At 31.7% G+C, this 22,374-nt stretch overlaps 2 protein-coding genes and 1 non-coding gene across 3 annotated transcripts; 2 read left to right on the forward strand and 1 right to left on the reverse strand.

The window, feature by feature from the left end:
- Positions 1-4,065: 4,065 nt before the first annotated feature.
- Positions 4,066-4,138, forward strand: TRNAE-CUC. Its single transcript has one exon. It is a non-coding gene; the product is annotated as a tRNA-Glu (tRNA).
- Positions 4,139-6,801: 2,663 nt separating this feature from the next.
- On the forward strand, positions 6,802-8,639 carry LOC123883464 (ras-related protein RABA3-like). The gene is made up of 2 exons (XM_045932279.1): positions 6,802-7,287; positions 8,040-8,639. Exons 1-2 carry the CDS (start codon positions 7,049-7,051, stop codon positions 8,482-8,484), a joined length of 684 nt encoding a protein of 227 aa, XP_045788235.1. The 5' UTR covers positions 6,802-7,048; the 3' UTR covers positions 8,485-8,639.
- Positions 8,640-12,541: 3,902 nt separating this feature from the next.
- On the reverse strand, positions 12,542-14,476 carry LOC123883462 (AAA-ATPase At2g46620). The gene has a single exon (XM_045932274.1). The coding sequence runs from the start codon at positions 14,242-14,244 to the stop codon at positions 12,826-12,828; it is 1,419 nt and encodes a 472-aa protein (XP_045788230.1). The 5' UTR covers positions 14,245-14,476; the 3' UTR covers positions 12,542-12,825.
- Between the last annotated feature and the right edge of the window lie 7,898 nt (positions 14,477-22,374).

A 22,374-nucleotide genomic window follows, 5' to 3' on the forward strand; every position in this document is an offset into this window, starting at 1 on the left:
CGGCAAGCTGCCGGTTTGGAGCAGGTCATTGCAGCACGACTACAACATCTAGGGTCAGCCACGGATATTATAAAGTCCATATGCAAGAATGAGGATAGCGACATAGCAGGGAGGTTTGCTATGCTAATTTGGACTATGTGGAATAATAGAAATAATAGTGTTTGGAATGATTCAAGAGAGAATGGCAGAAGCTTGGGTATTAAAACTTGGCATCTTTGGAATGAGTGGAATTCTGTTCAGCAATACCAGCAAAACGGGAGAGCTGCTATGCAGCTGCAGCAGGCTTTAACTTGGCAGAAACCGGATATCGGATGGCTTAAATGTAATGTGGATGCCGGTTTTCATCATGATCAGACCAAAACCACTGCAGGGTGGGTCTTGCGCAACCATTCAGGGCACTTCGTGGCGGCAGGAACTCAGAGGAAGGAAGGTAATTGTGCTATAATTGAAGGGGAATCAATCGCGCTTCTTGCAGCTATGAGAGAAGTGCAACAAAGAGGCTTCACACATGTTATTTTCGAATCGGATTCTAAGAATGTGGTGGATGCAATTCACAGCTTACGCGTCGGTTCCTCGGAGTTTAGTTCAATTATTTGTAATATTAAAAATGTACTATTGATGAATCCAAACTTTGTGGTAAAGTTTATTAAGCGACAAGCGAACATGGCTGCTCATACGCTTGCGAAAGCGGCCATTTCGTGGCCTTGTCACTATAGTCTTGAGATGTTACCTCCTTGTATTACTTCTATTTTGAATAATGAAATGATATAAGTTGTTGTTTGTCAAAAAATAAATCTCCTTTTTTTTTTTTGCAATTTAACACTTTGAATTTGGGCATTAATAAGTCCGTTTCATCAACAAATTAAAAATAAAATCTTTAATTTATTGATGATTTTTCTGATGCAAACAACAATGGGTTGGTTACAACTTTTTCACTTATTATAATTAAATCACATCACTAATTTTTAAGAATATTTAATATGATTTATTATGTTTTTTTTTACTATAAATACTGCATCAAGTTTTCCACATTTCTCATATCATTTGGATTTAGATTCTACCGCTAAGTTTTTTATTTTTCTTTGAGTTTTTGCGCTTCATTTTAAATTTGAATTTAAATAAAATATATACTTGACTGATGTTTTACTTTGATTTTCAGGAAAATATGTAATTTAGGTATATTCTCATAATACACAGTGACATTTCAAGTTTGTATTTCGAGCCGTGACGTATTTGATTCAAGTTTTTTAACTAAAAAAGGTTGTATTTAACATATTTGTTTAACATTTTAGTATTTTTTTTGTTTGTGCTAACTATATAAGATTGATTCTTCTGATCCTTTTCGCCTAATTTCCCACAAGTATTTATTCTTTTTTTTTATTTCTTAACAATTTGAATTATATTATCATTCAAAATATTCATAATCTTCAATTCTGCAATCATTCCTTAAAAAAAACAAAAAACTGCAATTATTTATTTTTTATAAATCTCCTTTTTTTTTGCAATTTAACACTTTGAATTTGGGCATTAATAAGTCCGTTTCATCAACAAATTAAAAATAAAATCTTTAATTTATTGATGATTTTTCTGATGCAAACAACAATGGGTTGGTTACAACTTTTTCACTTATTATAATTAAATCACATCACTAATTTTTAAGAATATTTAATATGATTTATTATGTTTTTTTTTACTATAAATACTGCATCAAGTTTTTCACATTTCTCATACCATTTGGATTTAGATTCTACCGCTAAGTTCTCTATTTTTCTTTGAGTTTTTGCGCTTCATTTTAAATTTGAATTTAAATAAAATATATACTTGACTGATGTTTTACTTTGATTTTCAGGAAAATATGTAATTTAGGTATATTCTCATAATACACAGTGACATTTCAAGTTTGTATTTCGAGCCGTAACGTATTTGATTCAAGTTTTTTAACTAAAAAAGGTTGTATTTAACATATTTGTTTAACATTTTAGTATTTTTTTTGTTTGTGCTAACTATATAAGATTGATTCTTCTGATCCTTTTCGCCTAATTTCCCACAAGTATTTTACAATTTTAGGTTTGTTTTTATATATACTTCTTCTGTCCCATATTATAAGCAAAACAAAATTTCACACTTATTAAGAAAAATAAAATATGATAATTTGATGTATGACTTTTTTAGTTTTCAAGTTTCATGGGAAAATATAAAAAATAATTTTTATTGATTATTGATTATGGGAAAAAAATAGTAAATTAAATGCAATTTGAATTAAATTTAATGACAATATGTAAGAGTAAATTTTGAAAATGATAAAAGTAAATTTATTTTGCTTATAATTTGGAAAAGAAAAAAAAAAGTGATTTGGTTTTGCTTATAATATGAACCGAGGGAATAGTTGTCTTACTTGATTATACCAATTAGTAATATATTCCCCTCATACTACGAACCAACATTGTTGCCTTTTGCCATACAAAAAACATATTGGTTAAAAAACATGGTTATTTTAATCTAACACATGCATATTTTTTTTCCAACATACTCCTAATTAAATTGCATATTTTTCTGTTTTAAAAAAATTGCATATTACTATGGTTCAATTGAATATGACTTAATACTTCCCTGTTCGTTTCATTTCTTCCACCCCTTTTTTTTTTTCCAAGACTTAACTCACCTCGCGCAGCCGAATTCTAAATTACTATGGTTCCCTTCCCATAAAAATGAAAACAAAAAAATTGATTTTTTTTATCAAGTTGTAAATACTTAATTTATTCTACATAAGTTTATTTGATTCAGGTGTCAGTTTTGACACCAAGTAGTTCCATTCATCTCCCGAGTGTTGGTACTGTAAAACAATCAATGCGAAAATGTTTTCTACATTATTTGGTAGTACTAATAAGCATCATCGATTTTAATTTGGTTCTCTTACTTTAAATATTTTCTTCACACATCTTATTGATCGAAATTGTGTGGCTCTCATGTTTATGTTTACACAATAATTTGTCAAAAAATAAATGCTTTTACACAATAATATTTGTAAAGTTATGATTTTTTTATTATTTTTATATCAAGTTTTTTTAGTTTTCACATCAGTCTCCAGTCCATTAGAACGCCTAATCTGAATCAGAGATCAATTCTGACATCAACCTGACAAATATGTTAATTTTTTATTAATTATTAGAACTTTAGTACAAAAAAAACTTTAATATTTAAACATGTTTATTTACCGTCATATTTTAACCCGTGCTTGGCACGGGTCCGGATACTAGTAACATATAATGCCTCCCCTCCTCTCCAAATTCCCCCAATTTGGGGGAAGCAAAAAGTGGTCTAATATGTGTTTTGAATCCCCCCCTTCCCTCCCCTCTCCTCATAAAAAATTGAACCAAACATAAAAAATTGAAAATATCACCTCCCCTCCCCTCCAAAACCCCCAAACCAAACGGACCCTTAAAAAATTATTTTTTTATAAGGTCTAATTTAACGGACAAATATTAAAATTGTTAAACGAAATATTTGTTGTTAAGATCGGTCCTTTTTTTTTTTGACATGAAATACCTCATATATTAAGAAGAAACACCCAAATGGGAATTACAAGCAACAACAGGGTTGGGTATAATCCCAGACCAAGTTTTACAGCCAACATGCTTGGATAATTGAGCTAAATTATGAGCCTCTGTATTTAGAGTTCTCTCAACATACACAACAGCAACATACATAAAATTACTACAAAGAGAAATACAATCTTGAACAATTACCTCTACTTCAGCAGGACATGATCGGTCCTAAAATTTGAGTATGTTGTAAAAATATAAAACAGTGTCCACATAACTATTTAACTATCATTCTCCATACATTTATTGTTGCAAAATCATTACTAACAGACATTTGTTATTCATGTGGTAACTAAATTGAATTTCTTTTTTATTTGAAAGAAAAAAAAAAATAGCAATGTTAAATTACATACTATACTGTGGTAGTCTTGTTTGTTTGCATGCGAACAGCGCTGTGATGTTTGTGATGGCATCACAAGAGTATTCACAATATATATTATATAATTGTAAAGTAAAACAACAATCCGTTGTAGTCTAGTTGGTCAGGATACTCGGCTCTCACCCGAGAGACCCGGGTTCAAGTCCCGGCAACGGAATTCTTTTTGTTTTTATGTCCTTTAAATAGCTACCACTTTTTCATCCCTTCAAATTCAAATGATTAATCAACAGTATCCTTTTATTTAAGGCCTGCTCATAACAATCATCAAGAATTGTATATAAACTACATACGTTGAAAAACAATTGCATCACAAGGTTTTAATTTTTCTCCTTGGCCTAAGTGTTTGGCTTCCTTTTCCATGTTGTGAACAATTGCTATAGTGTACTATTTAAATAAGCATAATGTACTGTTCATGATCACAAAATCTGTTTACCTTAATAATATTTGGAGACATGAAATGAATGCTGAATGAATCTATAGTTTTTTGAAATTCTTGACTTCATTGTGAGACATGCATGACTTAATAATATTTGGAGCTAGAAACAAATAGAGCAGCAAATGAAAAGGGCAAGAATTATGGAAAAGAGAAGCCATCTATCCTTGGATTGCGCCATAAATTATGACAAAACCAAAAGTGATCAAAGCAATACACTTTAACTATTCATGATTCCAAATTCCTACAACCTGTGGCAAACCAAAATAACTGGTTTTTTGGAACTTTTTTGATTAATTTGTATTTATAATCTTTTGAGGTAGTTTTTGCCGCTTATTTAGTCCTATCTCATAACTCGATATTAATTTATGCAATTGTTCCTGAAAAATATATGATTTTCTCAAATCTTACGTGCTAAACACATAATATCATATGATGAGGGACGAAACTAGGTGTGTATCCCTCAAGATCCGTAAGTCTTTTATACATGTATCTTGAGGTTACATAACCGTCCCCCTAAGACACATATATAGGGAAATGGATTTAACGCAGTTACGCAATTACTGCATTAACGCAGTAACTGCTAGCAACCGTTCGATCAAATATTAATGGTTGAGATTGAAACTATAGAATATTAATTAAATTATTTATGGATTAGTCAAGGTCGTATGATCATGTTTCAACAACCGAAAATGCTAACTAGTGAAAGCGGTATAACATACAATTCCAGTTCCAGAGATAGAAGAGCTTTAGTTGTCTTGTCGTGAGGGTATTTGTATTGTTTGTAGGTGAAACATTGTCCTTGTGAACATAGTTAATTTGATAGAGACATTATATGTAAAATGTAGGGATCAAGAATGCAGGGCCGGACTGGCCCAACATAATGTGGGACATAAAATAGACATTAACACGAGGCCTAACAAAAAAAGTGTATTTTTTTAGTAAAAAATATTGTAAGAAAAAACAAACGTAGAATTTATATTAAATAAGATTTTTTTTGGTAAGAAAGCTAAAAATGTATCGATTATGTGTGTGTATGTATATATATATATATATTGTGGATACATGTATCGATTATATTTGTAATGCAATTAATATTTATTACTTATAAAAAAATAAAATATACTATTAGAAAAAACTTCTATAATATGAAAAAAATAAAATAAAATGTTTTTTATTGTATGATATTTATTTTATCCATTTTAATTTAATTTAGGGTTAAATAAGTTTTTAGTCACTATAAATATTTTAAATTTCATTATTAGCCCTATAAAATATTTCAACAAGTTTTGATACCTATAAAATATTTCAACAAATTTTTGGGCCTAAATCCTCAATAAAAAAAAAATATATTTTGGAGTCCTAAAGCTAGGACTTGAGCTACTTTATGTATGCGTTGACTATTCAAGATTTACCCTAGAGGTGGGAATACGTTAGGCTGAGCTAAGCTTTGCCAAACCTGATCCTGGTCTGTCAAAAATCAAAGGTTTGAGCCTGATCTGTAACATATCAAAGACTTAATTTTTAGGCCTGAGCCTAACCTTTTGAAAGTCTTATATGACATGTTAGTCCGTTTAAAAGCCTATTGCATACGAACATATTTAAATAAATAATTATATTTATTTTTAAATATACTTATGAACTAATAAATCAATGTTCCTTTTGATATTTAACATGATATTTTAGAGAATTTGACTATATAAGTCATCATATTTCAATTATAGTTAATAATAATACATTTATACATGTTAAAAACTAATGTAGATTAATAAACTTAAACTACTTAAAAAGTTAATAGATTTATAGTTTAATCAAAAAGAGAGTGTGTTGGAGTGTGTTTGTTAAAGAGTTTCAACCAATAAAAGAGAGTGTGTTGGAATGTGTTTGTTAAAGAGTGTGTTGCTAACATTATTTTAAATAATAATCATAGTAAGAATATTATTCATATTAACTTAAATAGATCGGTCTAATAGATCTTAAAGACTTTTGTAATGGCCCGCAACCTAACCTTTTTAGCTAAATAGACTTATAAAAATGTTTTGGTCTATTCTATTTAAAAAAATAGACTGACCTGACTTGAGCCTACGTAGACTAAGCCATAAACTCTTGTTGGCCGGTCTGGCCTATTCGCAACTCTAATTGACCCATATGAAAAACAGGAGAGTACATTGTTTAAAATCAAATAAATCATATACACCGACAAAATTAACTATAAATAAATAATTTTAAATGTACATTCTATATCTTCCTGTGAATCCTGATCCCATGATATGAGCACAAGGGATGAAAAGGTAGTAAATTTAATTCCAATAATAATGTCATATAATATTAAAAGTGAGACACAGAAAAGACCCCACTTCCTTACCTATTCTTTTACAGTATTGAATTTATTCAACCTATTAGTCTTTTTCTTGTCTTGTTCATCTTTTTTCTAGCATCTCTCTGATCCTTTACTAGCTTCAACTGACCCACAAGACCAACATACCCCAACATTTAGTTAGACCAAATTATTATATTTTAACATGTTAGTAGAAGAAGACTAAAATCAAGGTCCAAGCCAAGGTTTTATAAGAACCTAGTTTTAGACACAAAAAACAAGTCCTTATTTTAACACATTTTGTCTTGTGAAGAAAAATGGTCCAAGTTGAGAAGAAGCAAGATTATGATATGGAAGAGAAAATAGATTATGTGTTTAAGGTGGTTGTAATTGGTGACTCAGCAGTTGGAAAAACTCAAATACTTTCAAGATTTTCAAAGAATGAGTTTTGCTTTGACTCAAAGTCAACCATTGGAGTTGAATTTCAAACTAGGACTGTCACTATTAATGGAAAAGTAATCAAAGCTCAGATCTGGGATACTGCTGGCCAAGAAAGGTTCTTCATCTCTCTCATTTTGTTTGTGTGTTTGATTTGTTTGTTTACTTTTCTAGTTCTTTCTCTAATTCCTTTAAACTACATTTTCATAATAGTAGTAAGTTAAAGGTTTGTTATGTACTGTATTTTAAATTAGGACACTCATACGTGCAATTACATTTAATTATTTATTTTTAAAGATTATTATTAATGTTTTTTTTGACGAAAAGATTATTATTAATGTTGACGTGTTAGTAAATGTTTGTTTTTAAGAGAGCATTAGTAATAATGTTTGTGTAATATGGTTATAAAAAAGTACTCTTGGATCACTTTTCTTTACAATAGTACGCCCATAGCACTTAGATCCTTTAAGTACGTGGTCAAATGTTCAAATTTTATTTGTATGAGAAATATATTTGTTGGAAGTTGGAACTGAAAGAGATTAATCTCTTAAATATATCTCAGTTACATTGTGAAATTAGCCTCTACACTCGCGTATAAGTAATACCTTGAATTAGTCATTTAAGAGTAGATTACTGATAAATTATTTTGACCTTATATATACTATCTATAAAGCATAGATACTGACACAGACAACTGACACACACATACACTAATACATCGATACTAATAATAATTTGAAAAAAATAATATAATTTAGTGTAATCATAAGTGTTGGTGTCATGTCGATGTTGGATACAGAATACACCTAATCCGAAGAGTGTTTGTGCTTCATAGTATACTATACATGTAATTGTGTTCCTGATATATAGGTACAGAGCAGTAACAAGTGCATACTACAGAGGTGCATTAGGTGCAATGCTAGTATATGACATAACAAAAAGACAATCATTTGATCATGTTGCTAAATGGGTTGAAGAACTAAGAGCACATGCAGATACTTCCATTGTCATCATGCTAGTTGGTAACAAAGGTGACCTTGTTGATTTGAGAATGGTTCCTACTGAAGATGCTGTTGAATTTGCAGAAGACCAAGGTTTATTCTTTTCAGAGACTTCAGCTCTTACTGGTGAGAATGTGGAGGGTGCATTTATCAAATTGTTAGAAGAGATTAATAGTGTAGTTTCTAAAAAGGCATTGGAATGTGGTAATGGTTACTATGATGCTGATAAACTTAAAGGTTCAAATATTGATGTGATTTTAGGTGGTGAATTGGAAATTAGTGAGATGAAGAAGTTGTCTTCATGTTCTTGTTGATGTTGTATTGAGATTAAGTTGCAAGTGTTTGATTTTGAAATTTGGAAAAGAAAGGGGTGTGAAAAGTATATATGTTGTTTATGTGCTTAATGATTGGTGAGGCCTAATTGATTTCATTTGGTCTTGCTTTCAATTCTAAAACTAAGTGGCCGGTAAACAAGCTGGCTTATAAGCTTGTTTGATAAAATAGAAAGTGTTCGGTAAAATGTTTTTGTCATTAGTTTATAGCTTTTTTTTATATGCTATTTCAAGTAACGTTTGAGCTTATAGCTTATAGTTTTTTACAGTTTTTTTTTCTTCATTTTTAACCTTTAATTTAATTTTATTATTTTTTAAAAAATAAAAACTACCCACTAAAGAGAAAAACTACCCATTAAACATACATGTTATTTTATGTCATTTTATATTTATTAACCACTTTAAAAACTAATTTACCAAACACTTTAATTTCAACCAGTTAGCTTTTTAGCTATCAGCTATCTAGCTTTTCAGCTATCAGCTAGCTTATAACTTAATTTTACAAAAGAAACTTTAAATTGTAATCATCCTATTTTATGTACTAGTAATCATCTTATTTAATTGTGTTGTGTGCATAAAAACATTTGTAGTTGTTGGAATCGGAATTCAGAAAAGGTTATGGTGAGTATTTTGGAGGAATTGAGGAGGAGATTTATATTTGAGAGAAGAATCATTTATTGTTTACTTGTCAATTACTTGCTTGATTTACAAACAATTAGCTCTCGCCTATTTATAGCATGAGAGTTCTACGTACTTCAAGAGCAACTTCTACACACTTCTAATTGAAAGAGTTGTACACATTTCTTTCAACTACATAAATTTGATGCTATATTTTTATGTTAACAATCTATTTCTGCACTTTCTTTGAGCTTACTATCTTATTAATAAATTGAGCCTTACTCTTATTTAACCCAATAGACCAAATTAAGTTTATTATCCAATAGTAGCTAGTCCCTTGGTTTCATTATACTCCATCTAAATTATGTGATATTTAAGATGATAGTGCTGTAGTCCATAGTAAGACAAATCTTTAGGCTCAAAGAACACTTAAGAAAATGAAAGAAGAACATTAAAGAAAATGAAAGGTCGTTCCTCTATGTTGCATCCATGAATTTCTACCATTGACCATTGTTGTCGGTAACACACTTTTTTTAATAAAGATTAATGTTTTGGATTAGACTTTTAGGTTTGGTCAAGCTCAATACTATATTCATTGGCCTATATACATCATGATGTAACCTACCAAAGTCTACCTCATACTAACTTGACATTCTTTTCGAACTTATACCGACTTAGTCTCAAAGTTCTTACAAGCGCAACGGAAAAGGATTCCCTCACGTGAAAATCTAAATGGAGGAAGAGCGGTGCTCATATTCACCATTAAAGTCGCATATCTCTTTTTCTTTTCTTTATTGAATTTTTATTTTATAATTTAATGGTCTATATCTCACTGGACAATCATAAGACTGTAGAGAATCGCCACCCAAGTGCAACTTCCGCTGTCAATTGACACCTCCACCTCGAATTCCAGACAAACTCCTTTCTTTACAAAATATTTTTTTCACTGGTATGATCACGTAAGTTCTCTCATCTTCGCGAGTCCTCTTTTAAACAATTACTAATATTTTGCAAAAAGAAGATTTTTCTCAAAAGTTCCAAACTTACAAGTTATTATTATTGAAAAATAATAATAATAATAATAATAATAATAATTTATTTATTTAATTTATCAATAAATTTAAAATTATCGATACAAGTGTGTAATGGGCCTGCAGCCACGCACTTACCAGCCCAATCCAAATTATAGACGTGCCTACTGAGATTTCGTGTACCCAATGAATTTGTGATATTTAGAAGCAGCAAAATTCTAAAACTTGTATATTCCTCATGAAAAATTCGAATATAAATCAGAAATTCAAATCTATACATCGCTATCAAATTTCTCAGTCATGAATATAACTATTGCTACGTGTTTCTTCCGTAGAGTCATTATCTGAATTCTGAATTGTTTTATTTGCTTATGGTGACAAATTAATAGTTTGTTGGACAACCAAAATGTCAGCTCTATATATATTTTCGTGTTACAAATATCTTAATATACGTGTGTGATCCATATATTAGGTATTATATCAATTTTGAGATTATTTCTTATTGTTATTGTATATATTTTTTCGTAAAGTTATTATTATTGTGTATATTTACACTTGGACACAAGTGTAAATAAAGTTTTAAAAAACCGTAAATTGAATAGATGACATGAAGGTTTCAGACTAAGTTTTCTCATTGTGTTTATATACTTAATAGTGTACATAGACCTTAATCAAATGATATGTGTTCTGGGCCGAGCTTATACGCTCGGAGTGCAAATTATCGAGCTTGCATGACCGGAACAGCCCTCGCCACCGCGGACATATCGTGAATGCTCGGGATACCAACGGCTACTTCTCTATGGCTCCTGTAACGTCAAACCACCGGAATGATGAACATTAACTGCACATCAAGGCTCTTCAGCCATTTTCCGGCAGCCACTTGATGGCCATTAAATGTCATCAAGGGCCTTGGCCCTGCGCTGGGGCTATATATACGTGAACTCATTTCACTCCCAAGGTACGTATCATCTAGCTTAAGAAAACCTTCACTCCACACTTAACTGACTTGAGCGTCGGAGTGTCTGCAGGTACACAACCCCCCTCCGCTTCAACAGGGGCCTTGCAAACAACAAACGCCGGCGCGGTTGCATATTTCTCGTCAGCACGATCAATATGATTTTGGGCAAATGAAGCAAGTGGAAATCGTAGCCAAGTATTCGAAAATGTGTTCAGGATAGAAGAAGAGATCCAAGACCTCTAAATTTCATGAGTTATGCCAAAATATTAAGAAGATCTATGTCCCCTCGCTCTCATACATGAAGCTCGTAAGGGCAAAATGCTTAAAATGTGTGTTCAACTTCTAACGTTGAAAGCCACTAGGTTTGGTTTAGTGATGGGGGGTTTGGATAGTACGCAATAGGTCATGGGTTTAATTCTCACTCATTATAAACAAAAAAAAAAACCTTCTGACATCTAATGAGTAAAATTAAACATACAATTGTTAGAAAAAGAAAAAAAATGTATAGTATCTCACTACCTAGAAGAAAAAAAAAATGATAACTCAATTGTTCTTCCATATTATGAGATTTCTTTGTTACATTCCAACATATGTGAAACTAACAACTATGCCATCTAAATTGAGGGGTGAAACTAAAACACAATATTTTGCCATTTGATTGAATTTAGTTAGTAATTTGTACTATATGCTTCCCGTAATTCTTAATGGTAACCAAGAAATATTTTTTCTAAATTGAAGGGTGAAACTAAGAAACAATATTTTGTCATTTTATTTATCACAAATTTATATAGCATTTGCAAATTGATAATTATGTCCGAAATTACTAAAAAGCGGTGTTTCCCGTGCATTAGCACGGACACTAGAACTAGTATGTGTACATTCCACATATGAACTCATAATAGAAATATTGAAAAATAAAAGAAAAAATAAACTGAACAATTATTAATATGTTCTTTCCACTAATGTAAAAACTATACATGTCATTGTCAACCTGCAAGTGACTGAATATATTTTGCCATAAAAAGAAAAGAGACCGAATCCATTTAATGGGGATGATGAAAGAAATGAGAAAGGATTCTCTGCTTGTCCAATTTAGATCAATACATATTTTAATATTTTAAACAATAAACTGCAAAAATAAAATGAATGTGTGAGATACAAGTTAAGAAAATTTACATGGAAAAGAAACTCCACTAAAAAAAAAAACTATATACAAGGTGGTTTTTCATCCTCCAAACTATACATAAAATAAAAGCATTCCTTTGCTAATAAGTAAATAAACAAAAAAGTTTTCTATTTTATCAATAAAAAACATTTTCCTTTGCTAATTGTTTCCTATATTAATCAATCATGTTCTTAACCATGATTACTCCTGATTCTAATTCTAATATTTTACATTTCCACCTAAAGAATCCCAATGAAATCATTCTTCTTCCAAAGGACCAATTTGAACACTTTTAATTGGTATCTAACCTAATTTGTTGTATGAACAAAATTCCAATAATCATCTCTCATTGACAATTTGTTTCGATGCGAAATGACCGTTCTCTGAATGTAACTGCAGAGAAAGTTAGTCTGAGTCAACGAATACTATCAAATGACCATCATTTGAATGCAACTATAGAGAATGTTTATCTAACGCATCAATATTTTTAACACAGTTGTATGCTCAAGCTGAACTCAGAATGCTTGAGTTTGAGATCGAATCCGACATTTTTAATGATCAAGATTAGACACGCGGTTTCTTTTCACATTCCTTAATCTAAACAAACCGTATAGCTTCCGTAAATCCTTAACATTAGAGTATCCATCACTTTCATCGTCTTCTATCCCCCGTACGATCATATCCCCACCACCTCTCCCATCACCGTCCATTTGTAACGCCCCGATAACGGATTTTATAGCCCGACTCGGCGAGTTCCGATTCGCGATCATCAACTCACCAATCTCAGCCGGACTTAAACTCGCGCCATGCCGGAAAATTTCCTCCACCTTCGGAAACAGCTTATGATCTTTAACTCCAAGATAACTATTCGCCAAAGTCTTAAACGACGAGAAATCACACACTGGAAAATGTATATGAACATCGACCCGACCCGGCCGGAGAAATATCGGGTCAACAAATTCCTTACTATTCATCGTGAAAACCATAATTCTCTCTTCACCACAACACGAACTGAGAATTCCGTCCATAAAATTCTGAATTCCCGACGCCGTAACCGTCGGCGACTCCGATTCCTCCGTTAAAAACCGATCAAGATCCTCCACAACAACAACCGATTTCGCCGTCGTTTCGAGTAACAGTAACTTCAGATCTGAATCACTACGAATCTTCGAGAGATCAACGTCGTAAACATCGTAACAAAGAAAATTCGCCATCGCTGCAACGAAGCTCGATTTTCCGGTACCGGAAGGACCGTACAAAAGGAAGCTCCGTTTCCACACACGACCGATTTTCCGATAGTATTGCCTCGCTTTGAGAAACGATTCGAGATCGGTTTTGATTTTCTTCTTCAGATCTATTTCCATTGCCATCGTCTCAAATTTCGCCGGATGATTAAACGGAACCGATCTCCACCTCATTCCACATTCGCCGCCGTAATCACCGCCGTAACTACCGCCGGTGACATTAACAAACAGCCGTAAATCACGTTTTCCTTTATTCGCAACCTCGTCGGAGAAATCATGAATGTGGCGGAGATAGCTACTGAGAATTCTTCGTTTATCGGTTTTTCTAATTTTCAGAACAAACGAACCGGTTCGGTTCGGTTCAGTTTTTTGATTAAACCAAAAAAGCGTTGCACCGAGAAACCGGTCTTCAATTGTTTGGTTAGAATCAAGAGATAAAACGATGTCGTTTTGGTTATTACTAATGAGATTTGTGAAATCAGAATCTTCAAGAGAAGGTAGAGAATGTAAATAAAGAGAAACTTTACGATGTAACTCGTTTCTTTGCATGTTGTTTTGGTTTAATTCTGGGACTTTAAGGTATTGATAAACGTAGAAATAATCTTGTAATTTTGTTTGGAGTTTTTTTGTAGCGTATATTAATCCGGTTTTGAATAATAACCAACGAATTACGAAGGAGATTAAGGGTGTAAGGAGGATTAGGAATATGAATTTGTGAGGAAACATGTTTTTTTGTTTTGTTTTTGTTAGTGCTGTTGGGTTTGATGGAGTTTTGGTTTTTTGGAGAAATTGAGATTCATGTTTGAATGTTGATGATGTTGTGAGAGTGTTTGGGTGAAGGAGAAGAATTGTTGTTGTGTTGGGATTTTAATAGCTTTTGTTCTTTTTTTTTTTTTTTTTTTTTTTTGTGTTTGAATTGAATAAGATACAGCTACGTGTGTTATATTTGTGAGTGATTTAGTTTAATGATTTGTTAATGGTTTTCTAAAAATCCCTTTTAACGCGGAATTAGGTAAAATAGACTTTGGAAAGTTTTGATTTTTTAATTTGTTACCATTATGTTGTTTTGTTTTTTATGGACAAATGTTATTAATTTGTTAAAATTAGAAAAAGAAAATATATATTTTGTTAAAGAAAAAGGAAAACAATATTTTTTTTTGAAGAATGAGGAAAACAATATTTATGTATTACTTTTTTTGACAAAAATTAATTATTATAATTATGCCTATTATGCAAAAGCTCAACTTAAAATCATTGATTAAAAACTAATACGTTTGATTTATTGGTGGGATGTTTGAGTAGAATGCATGAGATCGTATGTTTGATTCTCATTAAGTCAATTGTAAACAAAAACAAGAAAGAAATTATTAATTAGCCGCGTGAATATCGTGTGAACTGTACATGATAAACAAAATTCATATATTTAGTAAAAAAAATAATTTATATATTACTCCTTTTTTTAAGAAATACTTTTAATGAACTTTATAAAAAAAATACTTTTGATGAAAAAATATTAATTATTCATCTAATTTTAATATATTAAAATCGATTGCCACCAAATTTATTAATTTATCCTATTTCACAAAAAAAACAATAAAAAATATAACAAAAAGATGATATGCTTAAAAATAGGAACAAAATAGATTATCGATAGGAATAAAACAGAACAATCTATACATAAAAATAGGAAGAAGAAGAAAAAAAAAACAATATAAAGATTATAGAAATTTTAGTTAATAAAAACAATTGTAGAAATAATAAAGAAAAAAATAAGAAGAAATTGCATATAAAATGAATATAGAAATAAAGATAAAAAAACAATAATATATTAAATATAAAAAATATTTTATTATTTTTTTTTTAATAAATTATTTATGATCATTGTTATTGATCAACAATATGTGCCACTCTTATCCAAAACACAATGTACATGAGCATGAGTAGAGGACAACTAGCTCTATGTTTAGTATTACGGTAGTTATGTAAGAATTACACCGATTCATGATGATTTTAAAATGTTACACTCTATAGCTTCTATAATATTATACTGGCACCGTAATTTAGACAACCGTAATACCAAATACACACAAACAATAAGAAATTGGATCATTTCATGCACTTTGTATTCAATCTTCTCTCTTTTTGTCAATCTAACGGGTCTTGATCTACAAAAAAGTAATAGAATAGTGCATAAGAGAGAGAAATAGATGAATGAATAGTTGAAATGATGGCAGAATAAAAAACATGAAAAAATTGGAGTAAAATGTCAAATACCCCATGAAATTTTAAAATTCGTCAATTATCCCCTAAAATTTTAAAATTGGCAAATACACCCCTGAAATTATAAAACTTCAATTAAATTGCCCCCTGCCCATCTATTTTTATGACGGAGCTGGGGGGCAATTGATTGACGTTTTATAATTTCATGGGGTATTTACCTATTTCCAATTTTCAGGGAATATTTGACGAATTTTAAAATTTTAAGAGGGTATTTGGCATTTTAATGGCTATAGATGATCAAATTCCTAACAATATGTAGGTAGTAAGTTTTGTTCATGAGAATTCTTAATCGTATATTGTCAACAATTTTCTTTTTATTTAATAATAAAAATTTCTATTCTTGCTAACTTACTGGAAGCTGCTTAAGGTAAAGTTTTCTACCAATACTTCCAATTTATTGTTTATCTTTCTTTTATGACTTACATCTTTTCAAGTTGTATCACTCGCATAAAAAAAAATATTTTGCATCACTTATCAATTGCTAGAGACCAATTTTCATTAGTGTTTGGCTGGTTCGTTGAGCAGTATAGCTAAGAATCATTATATATTGAAATTAATTAATAAAATTTCCAACTAAGACTCTCCTTAGATAAACAACTTTGTTTTACACCTTTAGAACATTAAGCCCCATCAAACCATCACATTTTTATATGTGCTCTAAGAATTCTACTTAAAATTTTCTCTGTCTTGAACTGAGACATCATCCTCTAACTCTAAATTTTTATGAAAATAAACTACATTTTTTAAATATCCATATAATCCATAAAAAACCTCTAAAATTGATCTCACTACATCTCACAATATACCTCACAATAGCTTTGTAAATACAGTTTTAATTTATTTTTTAATTGTATATTACTTTTTAATCCATCAAAGCATGGAAGAAGCGTTCCTTTGCAAAACAACGAACGTACTTTATTGTAGAAACCTATTGAAAAGCTAAATACTCCTCTTGATCTTATTTATAAGTAAAAATCAACAAAAAAATTTGGGTTTAAATATAAGCAAAAGTTACCAAAATCAAGTTTATTTAATGCTATTCTTCCAAAATTACCTTCATTAATTATTCTACTTTTCAAAATGATTGTAGAGTTTCAATGCAAATTTAAGGTCACTTTATGAATTGTAATACTCCCTCCGGTCCTTATTATAAGAAACAATTTGGAAAAAAAACACATACCAAGAAACCTTATCTTTCTTAATAAAAATTCTAAAATTTTACAATCTATTCCAAAATTAACCTTGGTGTATTAATTTATCCTTAGGGAATATATCACTCTAATTAATGCATAACTTTGGAATGGATACAATTTAATAAGGGTAAAAATGGAATTGTAAGAATAAATTTAATGATTGTTTCTTATAAAAAGGACCAAATTTTTTTTTCAAATTGTTTCTTATAAAAAGGACCGGAGGGAGTAAGAATTTTACATAATATCTAAAACAAAAAAGTAACTTCTTAATAAGTGTGCAAATACAGGAAACATATTTGCTTACAAAATAGGTCTGGGGAGTATTGGTTATCTTTTAACACGTGTTGGTTTATGTGTAGAGTGTAGACACCCTAAAACGTCACCAATAATTATGCTTACATGATAAATGTTTGTCAAATAACATTTATAATTAATAAATTATATCTATAACAAAATAAAGTTAAACAATTTTCATATAATCTTACAAGATATTCTTATAAACTATCCTTATAAACTATGTTAAAAGAGCTTATAAAAATAAGCTGAAAACAGCGTAAATTATTTATATTATATATAACTGAAAGGCACGAAGCTCCTTGGTTTGAGTCATGTGCTTGGACTTTCCATTCTAAAGTTGTTTGTGAATTCAATTCAATTAATTAATTGAAAATTGCTTATAAAAAAATAGATTAATTGAAAGTTATTCCGTCCCAAGTATAAACTGTCTCAGTTAAATAAATGGGCGACACATTCTCATTCTTATTAATTGGAAAATTTCTCTTATTGACATATCTCTATAGTTTGCATTCACATCATCAACTTTCCATTTCTTTGGTCCCTAGTTAGCTATAGCTAGCTAACATGACGTTCGAGAATATATTTGATTTGTTTTTTCTATAAGATGACTTCAGATTCCACTATATAGTATATCCATATATACGTGCTAACCCACTTTTACAATCTACGTTGTTTTTGTTTTTAATTTGATTCTTGTCATATTTTGACAATGCTTTCATCTTAATTTCAATTGGTCAAGTTTTCAAAATTCAAAAAGACACAGTTCAAATAAAAAAGACTTGGTATAAAAGACAACATCATGAGGATAAGAGAGATGAAATAGGATAATTAATGCAACATTTGAGACTGTTTTAATGTGAATTCGGTTCATTCATGTGCCCATTTGACTAGAAGTTATATGAATAGTCGCTTATTATCCATGCCTCGTGCATGGACTATCACTCTTCATCCTTGTCAACATTTGGTATCACACGTGCCCATTGACTTCAACATGGTTCGTCTGATTTGATATTATTTATAACATCCCAGATTGTTTTAAGTATTTCGATTATCCACACAAACCACCAACACAAGTCTTTTTAGTGTTTTGTCCTCACTCGCACACTTTATATGAACTTTTTAGAAGATTGTCTATCTAAAGAGTGCTAAGTCAAACACGCTATTAACTTTAAGTTCTTATGATATGAGCTACCAAAAAGATATCTCGTTGGTATAAATAGTACAAATGAATTCTTATAAATCTTTCTTCAACCTTATAGTCTCATATTTGCGCGTCATCAGGATCCATCTCATTCGATATGAATTTGGTTCATTCTCGTACTATTTGTCTAGAAGATGTTAGGATCTACGCTCATTGTCCATGCCGACGGTCACTCCCCAACATCGTCTACCTCAAGTGTCACAATCAGTGCGGATCTTGCCTAAAATTCTAGGGGTGCAGTTGATAAGGGAAAAACATGTAATGGATAAACTCATGTGACTTTTTTTTCTTAATTATTCTTATTTTATTTTATTAAAAAAAAGAATATTTATGATTTTTCTTTTTAGGTAAAATGTAAATTGAGATGGTAATATTATGATTTTTGTTGAATATTATTAATATCCAATAATTTAATGACATGTCAATTTGTTTTTTTAAAAAAAAAACTACATTAGTTTTGTGGTTTTTTTTTGGACAAAACTTATATGCATTTATTTAGATGTTGTTTTTCCTGTTCCTCTGAGAGAAAGGTAGTTATTTATATTTTTTAATTAAAAAAAGAAAAAAAAATGTTTTTAAATAAAAATAACCTCCCCATGTATCTAGCATAGTAAAAACTGTGTATATGAAACTGTAAATAAGTTTTTGAACAAAATATATGAAAAAATGCCATAGAAGAGTGTTAAACACACAACACAGAGCACCGAAACACGCACAAACACACTGCTACCAACAACTAGGCTGCCACACTTTTTTGTTTAAATTGTGTTCGAACGAGTTATATAAACCTATTTTAGTATTGATATTATATAAATATACATATATTTATAAAATCTATACCTACATATAAAGAGGATATAAAAATTTTGGTGTGATCTTTTCATAACATAATAAAGTGTGGAAAAATCTGTGTCTCTCATATATCCAAACTGTCAATATATACACGATACCTTGCATACTGTTGGTATCAAAATCCCTAAACTTTTGCCTATCAAATATCCTTAATTATTGCCTATAACAACTTGATCAAAACATACTGTAAATATCAAATGTATATAATGACAATAAGTACATTTAATAACATATATTTGGTTTCCTATTACCCCCCCTCAAGTTGGAGCATGCGGATTCCAAATGCCCAACTTGTCAAGTATGGTATAAAACTGAGTGCTACCCAATGCTTTTGTAAATGTATCTGCAAGTTGTGTGTGAGTAGGAACATAAAACGATTGCAGATTTTGACGAACAATCTCATCACGGATGAAGTGACAATCCACGTCAATATGCTTGGTACGCTCATGAAAAACAGGATTCTTTGCAATGTGTAATGCTGCTTGACTGTCACAGTATAGTTGTATAGGCATCGAATGAATGATCCCAAGGCTAGAAAGGACACCCTTGATCCACTTTAGTTCACATGTTGTGCTGGCCATTGAGCGATACTCAGCTTCAGCAGATGAACGAGCTACTGTATGTTGTTTTTTTGGTCTTCCACGAAACGGGAGAGTGGCCTAAGAAAATAATCCATCCAGTAAGAGACCTACGAGTAAGAGGGCAAGAAGCCCAGTCAGAGTCACACCACCCATAAAGCTGAAGATCAGAGTTGCTATCCAAGAGAACACCTTGTCCAGGATTTCCTTTAAGGTATCTAACCACTCGTAACGCAACATCCCATTGCTCTGTCCGCGGTTGCTGCATGAACTGGGAAAGAACATGAACACAATAGGACAATTCAGGTCTTGTAAAACAGAGATAAATGAGGCGACCCACCAGCCTGCGATAGCGGTCGGGATTAGCAAGAAATGCGCCTTTGGCAAGATCAAGATGATGGTTTTGTTCGAGTGGAGTGCTAGCAAGTTTTGCACCAAGTAAACCAACTTCACTAATAATATCTAGAGCATATTTTCTCTGACATAAAAAAACACCTGCAGGAGATCTCGCAACTTCCACTCCCAAGAAATATTTTAATTTTCCCAAATCTTTCATATGAAAGCATCTGCTCAAGTAGTTTTTGAAACGTTTTATTGAGTCATGATCATTCCCACATATAATCAAATCATCAACGTATACTAGTACCACTAGTTGTACGTCTTTATCTTGTAATGTAAATAAAGAATAGTCCGAATAAGACCGTGTGAAGCCATAGTCTTTGAGAGCCGATGATAACTTTGCAAACCAATAAAGTGGGGCTTGTTTCAGTCCATATAATGACTTCCGAAGTTTACAAACCATACCTGGTTGAGAGGGCTGAAAACTGGGGAGGTTTCATGAAGACCTCTTCCTTTAAATCACCGTGAAGGAATACATTATGTACATCCATTTGGTGAAGTTCCCAGCTCTTTGCTGCAGCTACTACTAGAACAATTCGTACAGTCATCATTTTTGCCACCGGAGCGAAAGTTTTGGTGTAGTCGATGCCTTCAACTTGATGATTTCCAAGTATAACAAACCGAGCTTTAAACCGTTCTATAGTTCCATCGGAATGATACTTGATCTTATAGACCCACTTGCATCCCAATGCCTTTTTATTCACCGGTAGGGGACACACTATCCACGTGTTATTATCCTCAAGAGCTTGTATTTTCTCGAAGCCTTAGGATGGTGGTTTCCCATTTAATATCTCATACGGGGATTTTCCATTTAGCAGCGGTGTAGGTGTTCTATTTATCAAATATCCAGCCGTTAAAATACATTCACCCCAAAAGGAAATAGGAAGGTTACCTTGAAACTTCAATGCTCGAGCTACATTAAGTATATGTCTATGTTTTCTTTCAACTCGTCCATTTTGTTGAGGTGTTCCGGTACATGATGTTTGGAACATGATACCAAGTTCATAAAATTGTGATCGCAAACATGTAAACTCTGTTCCGTTGTCACTTCGAATCATTTTAACTTCCTTTTCATATTGTCTTTTTATTAATGCAATAAAATTCAACAAGGCACGAGGTGCTTCCTTTTTATCTAACAACAAGAATATCCAAGTCAAATGCATTACAAACTTTATGATTGCTTAAAGGGAAACTATCTCTAGTCTGCTTAGCTCTTTGACAAACATCACATGCTTTATTTCCATAATTATTACTCCTACTACTAGTATTTGAAACTAATTCAGTGATCCTCAAGGAAGGATGTCCCATTCGCCTATGCCAAAGATCAAGCAAAATCCCAGCATCAACTTTGAGAGCCTTAGATTGTCAAATTCCTCTGAAATAGTAGAGCCCATCAATTCGTTCACCCAATCCAATCAGCATCCTCGAAGTGCGGTCCTGCATTACACACAAAGAATTAGTGAACTGAATCATACAGTGTGTCTCATCTATTAATTGTGACACAGATATTAGGCTGCAATTCAATTTAGGCACATATATCACATTACTTATTTTCAACCCTCCTTCAAGAATAGTTGTTCCCTCCTTAGTTGCACAAACTTTCTGCCCATCTGGCAGTCCCACAGGACATGCTTGAACATTCTTTAATTCTTGAAGTAGTCTCAAGTTTCCTGTCATGTGATTTGAAGCACCTGTATCAATGATCCATGCTTCTTTACCTGTCATCTTTTCATTGCTATTTCCCTTCTGATTGTTTAGCATTTCCACCAAAGTTTGCCATTGATCAGCGCTTAATCCAATTAATCCTACCTTGTCCACCTCTGTCATAGCCTCAGTTGTTCTTCCAATAGTGGCTTGAGTTGCATTTGCTCGCACACCCATGCCTCTGCCTCGTCCTTGTGACTATTGTCCTTTCACCCGAGCAACTCCCTTTGTGTCATGGCGTGGCTTGTCGCCCCACCAATCTGGATACCCTACAATTTGGAAACAACCTGCGATTTCATGACCTGTCTGATTGCAGTTCGAACAGGTTTTGTCTTTTGCGTCACTGATGACA

The sequence above is a fragment of the Trifolium pratense genome, linkage group LG5, assembly GCF_020283565.1.
Source record: "Trifolium pratense cultivar HEN17-A07 linkage group LG5, ARS_RC_1.1, whole genome shotgun sequence".
Classification (NCBI taxonomy): domain Eukaryota; kingdom Viridiplantae; phylum Streptophyta; class Magnoliopsida; order Fabales; family Fabaceae; genus Trifolium; species Trifolium pratense.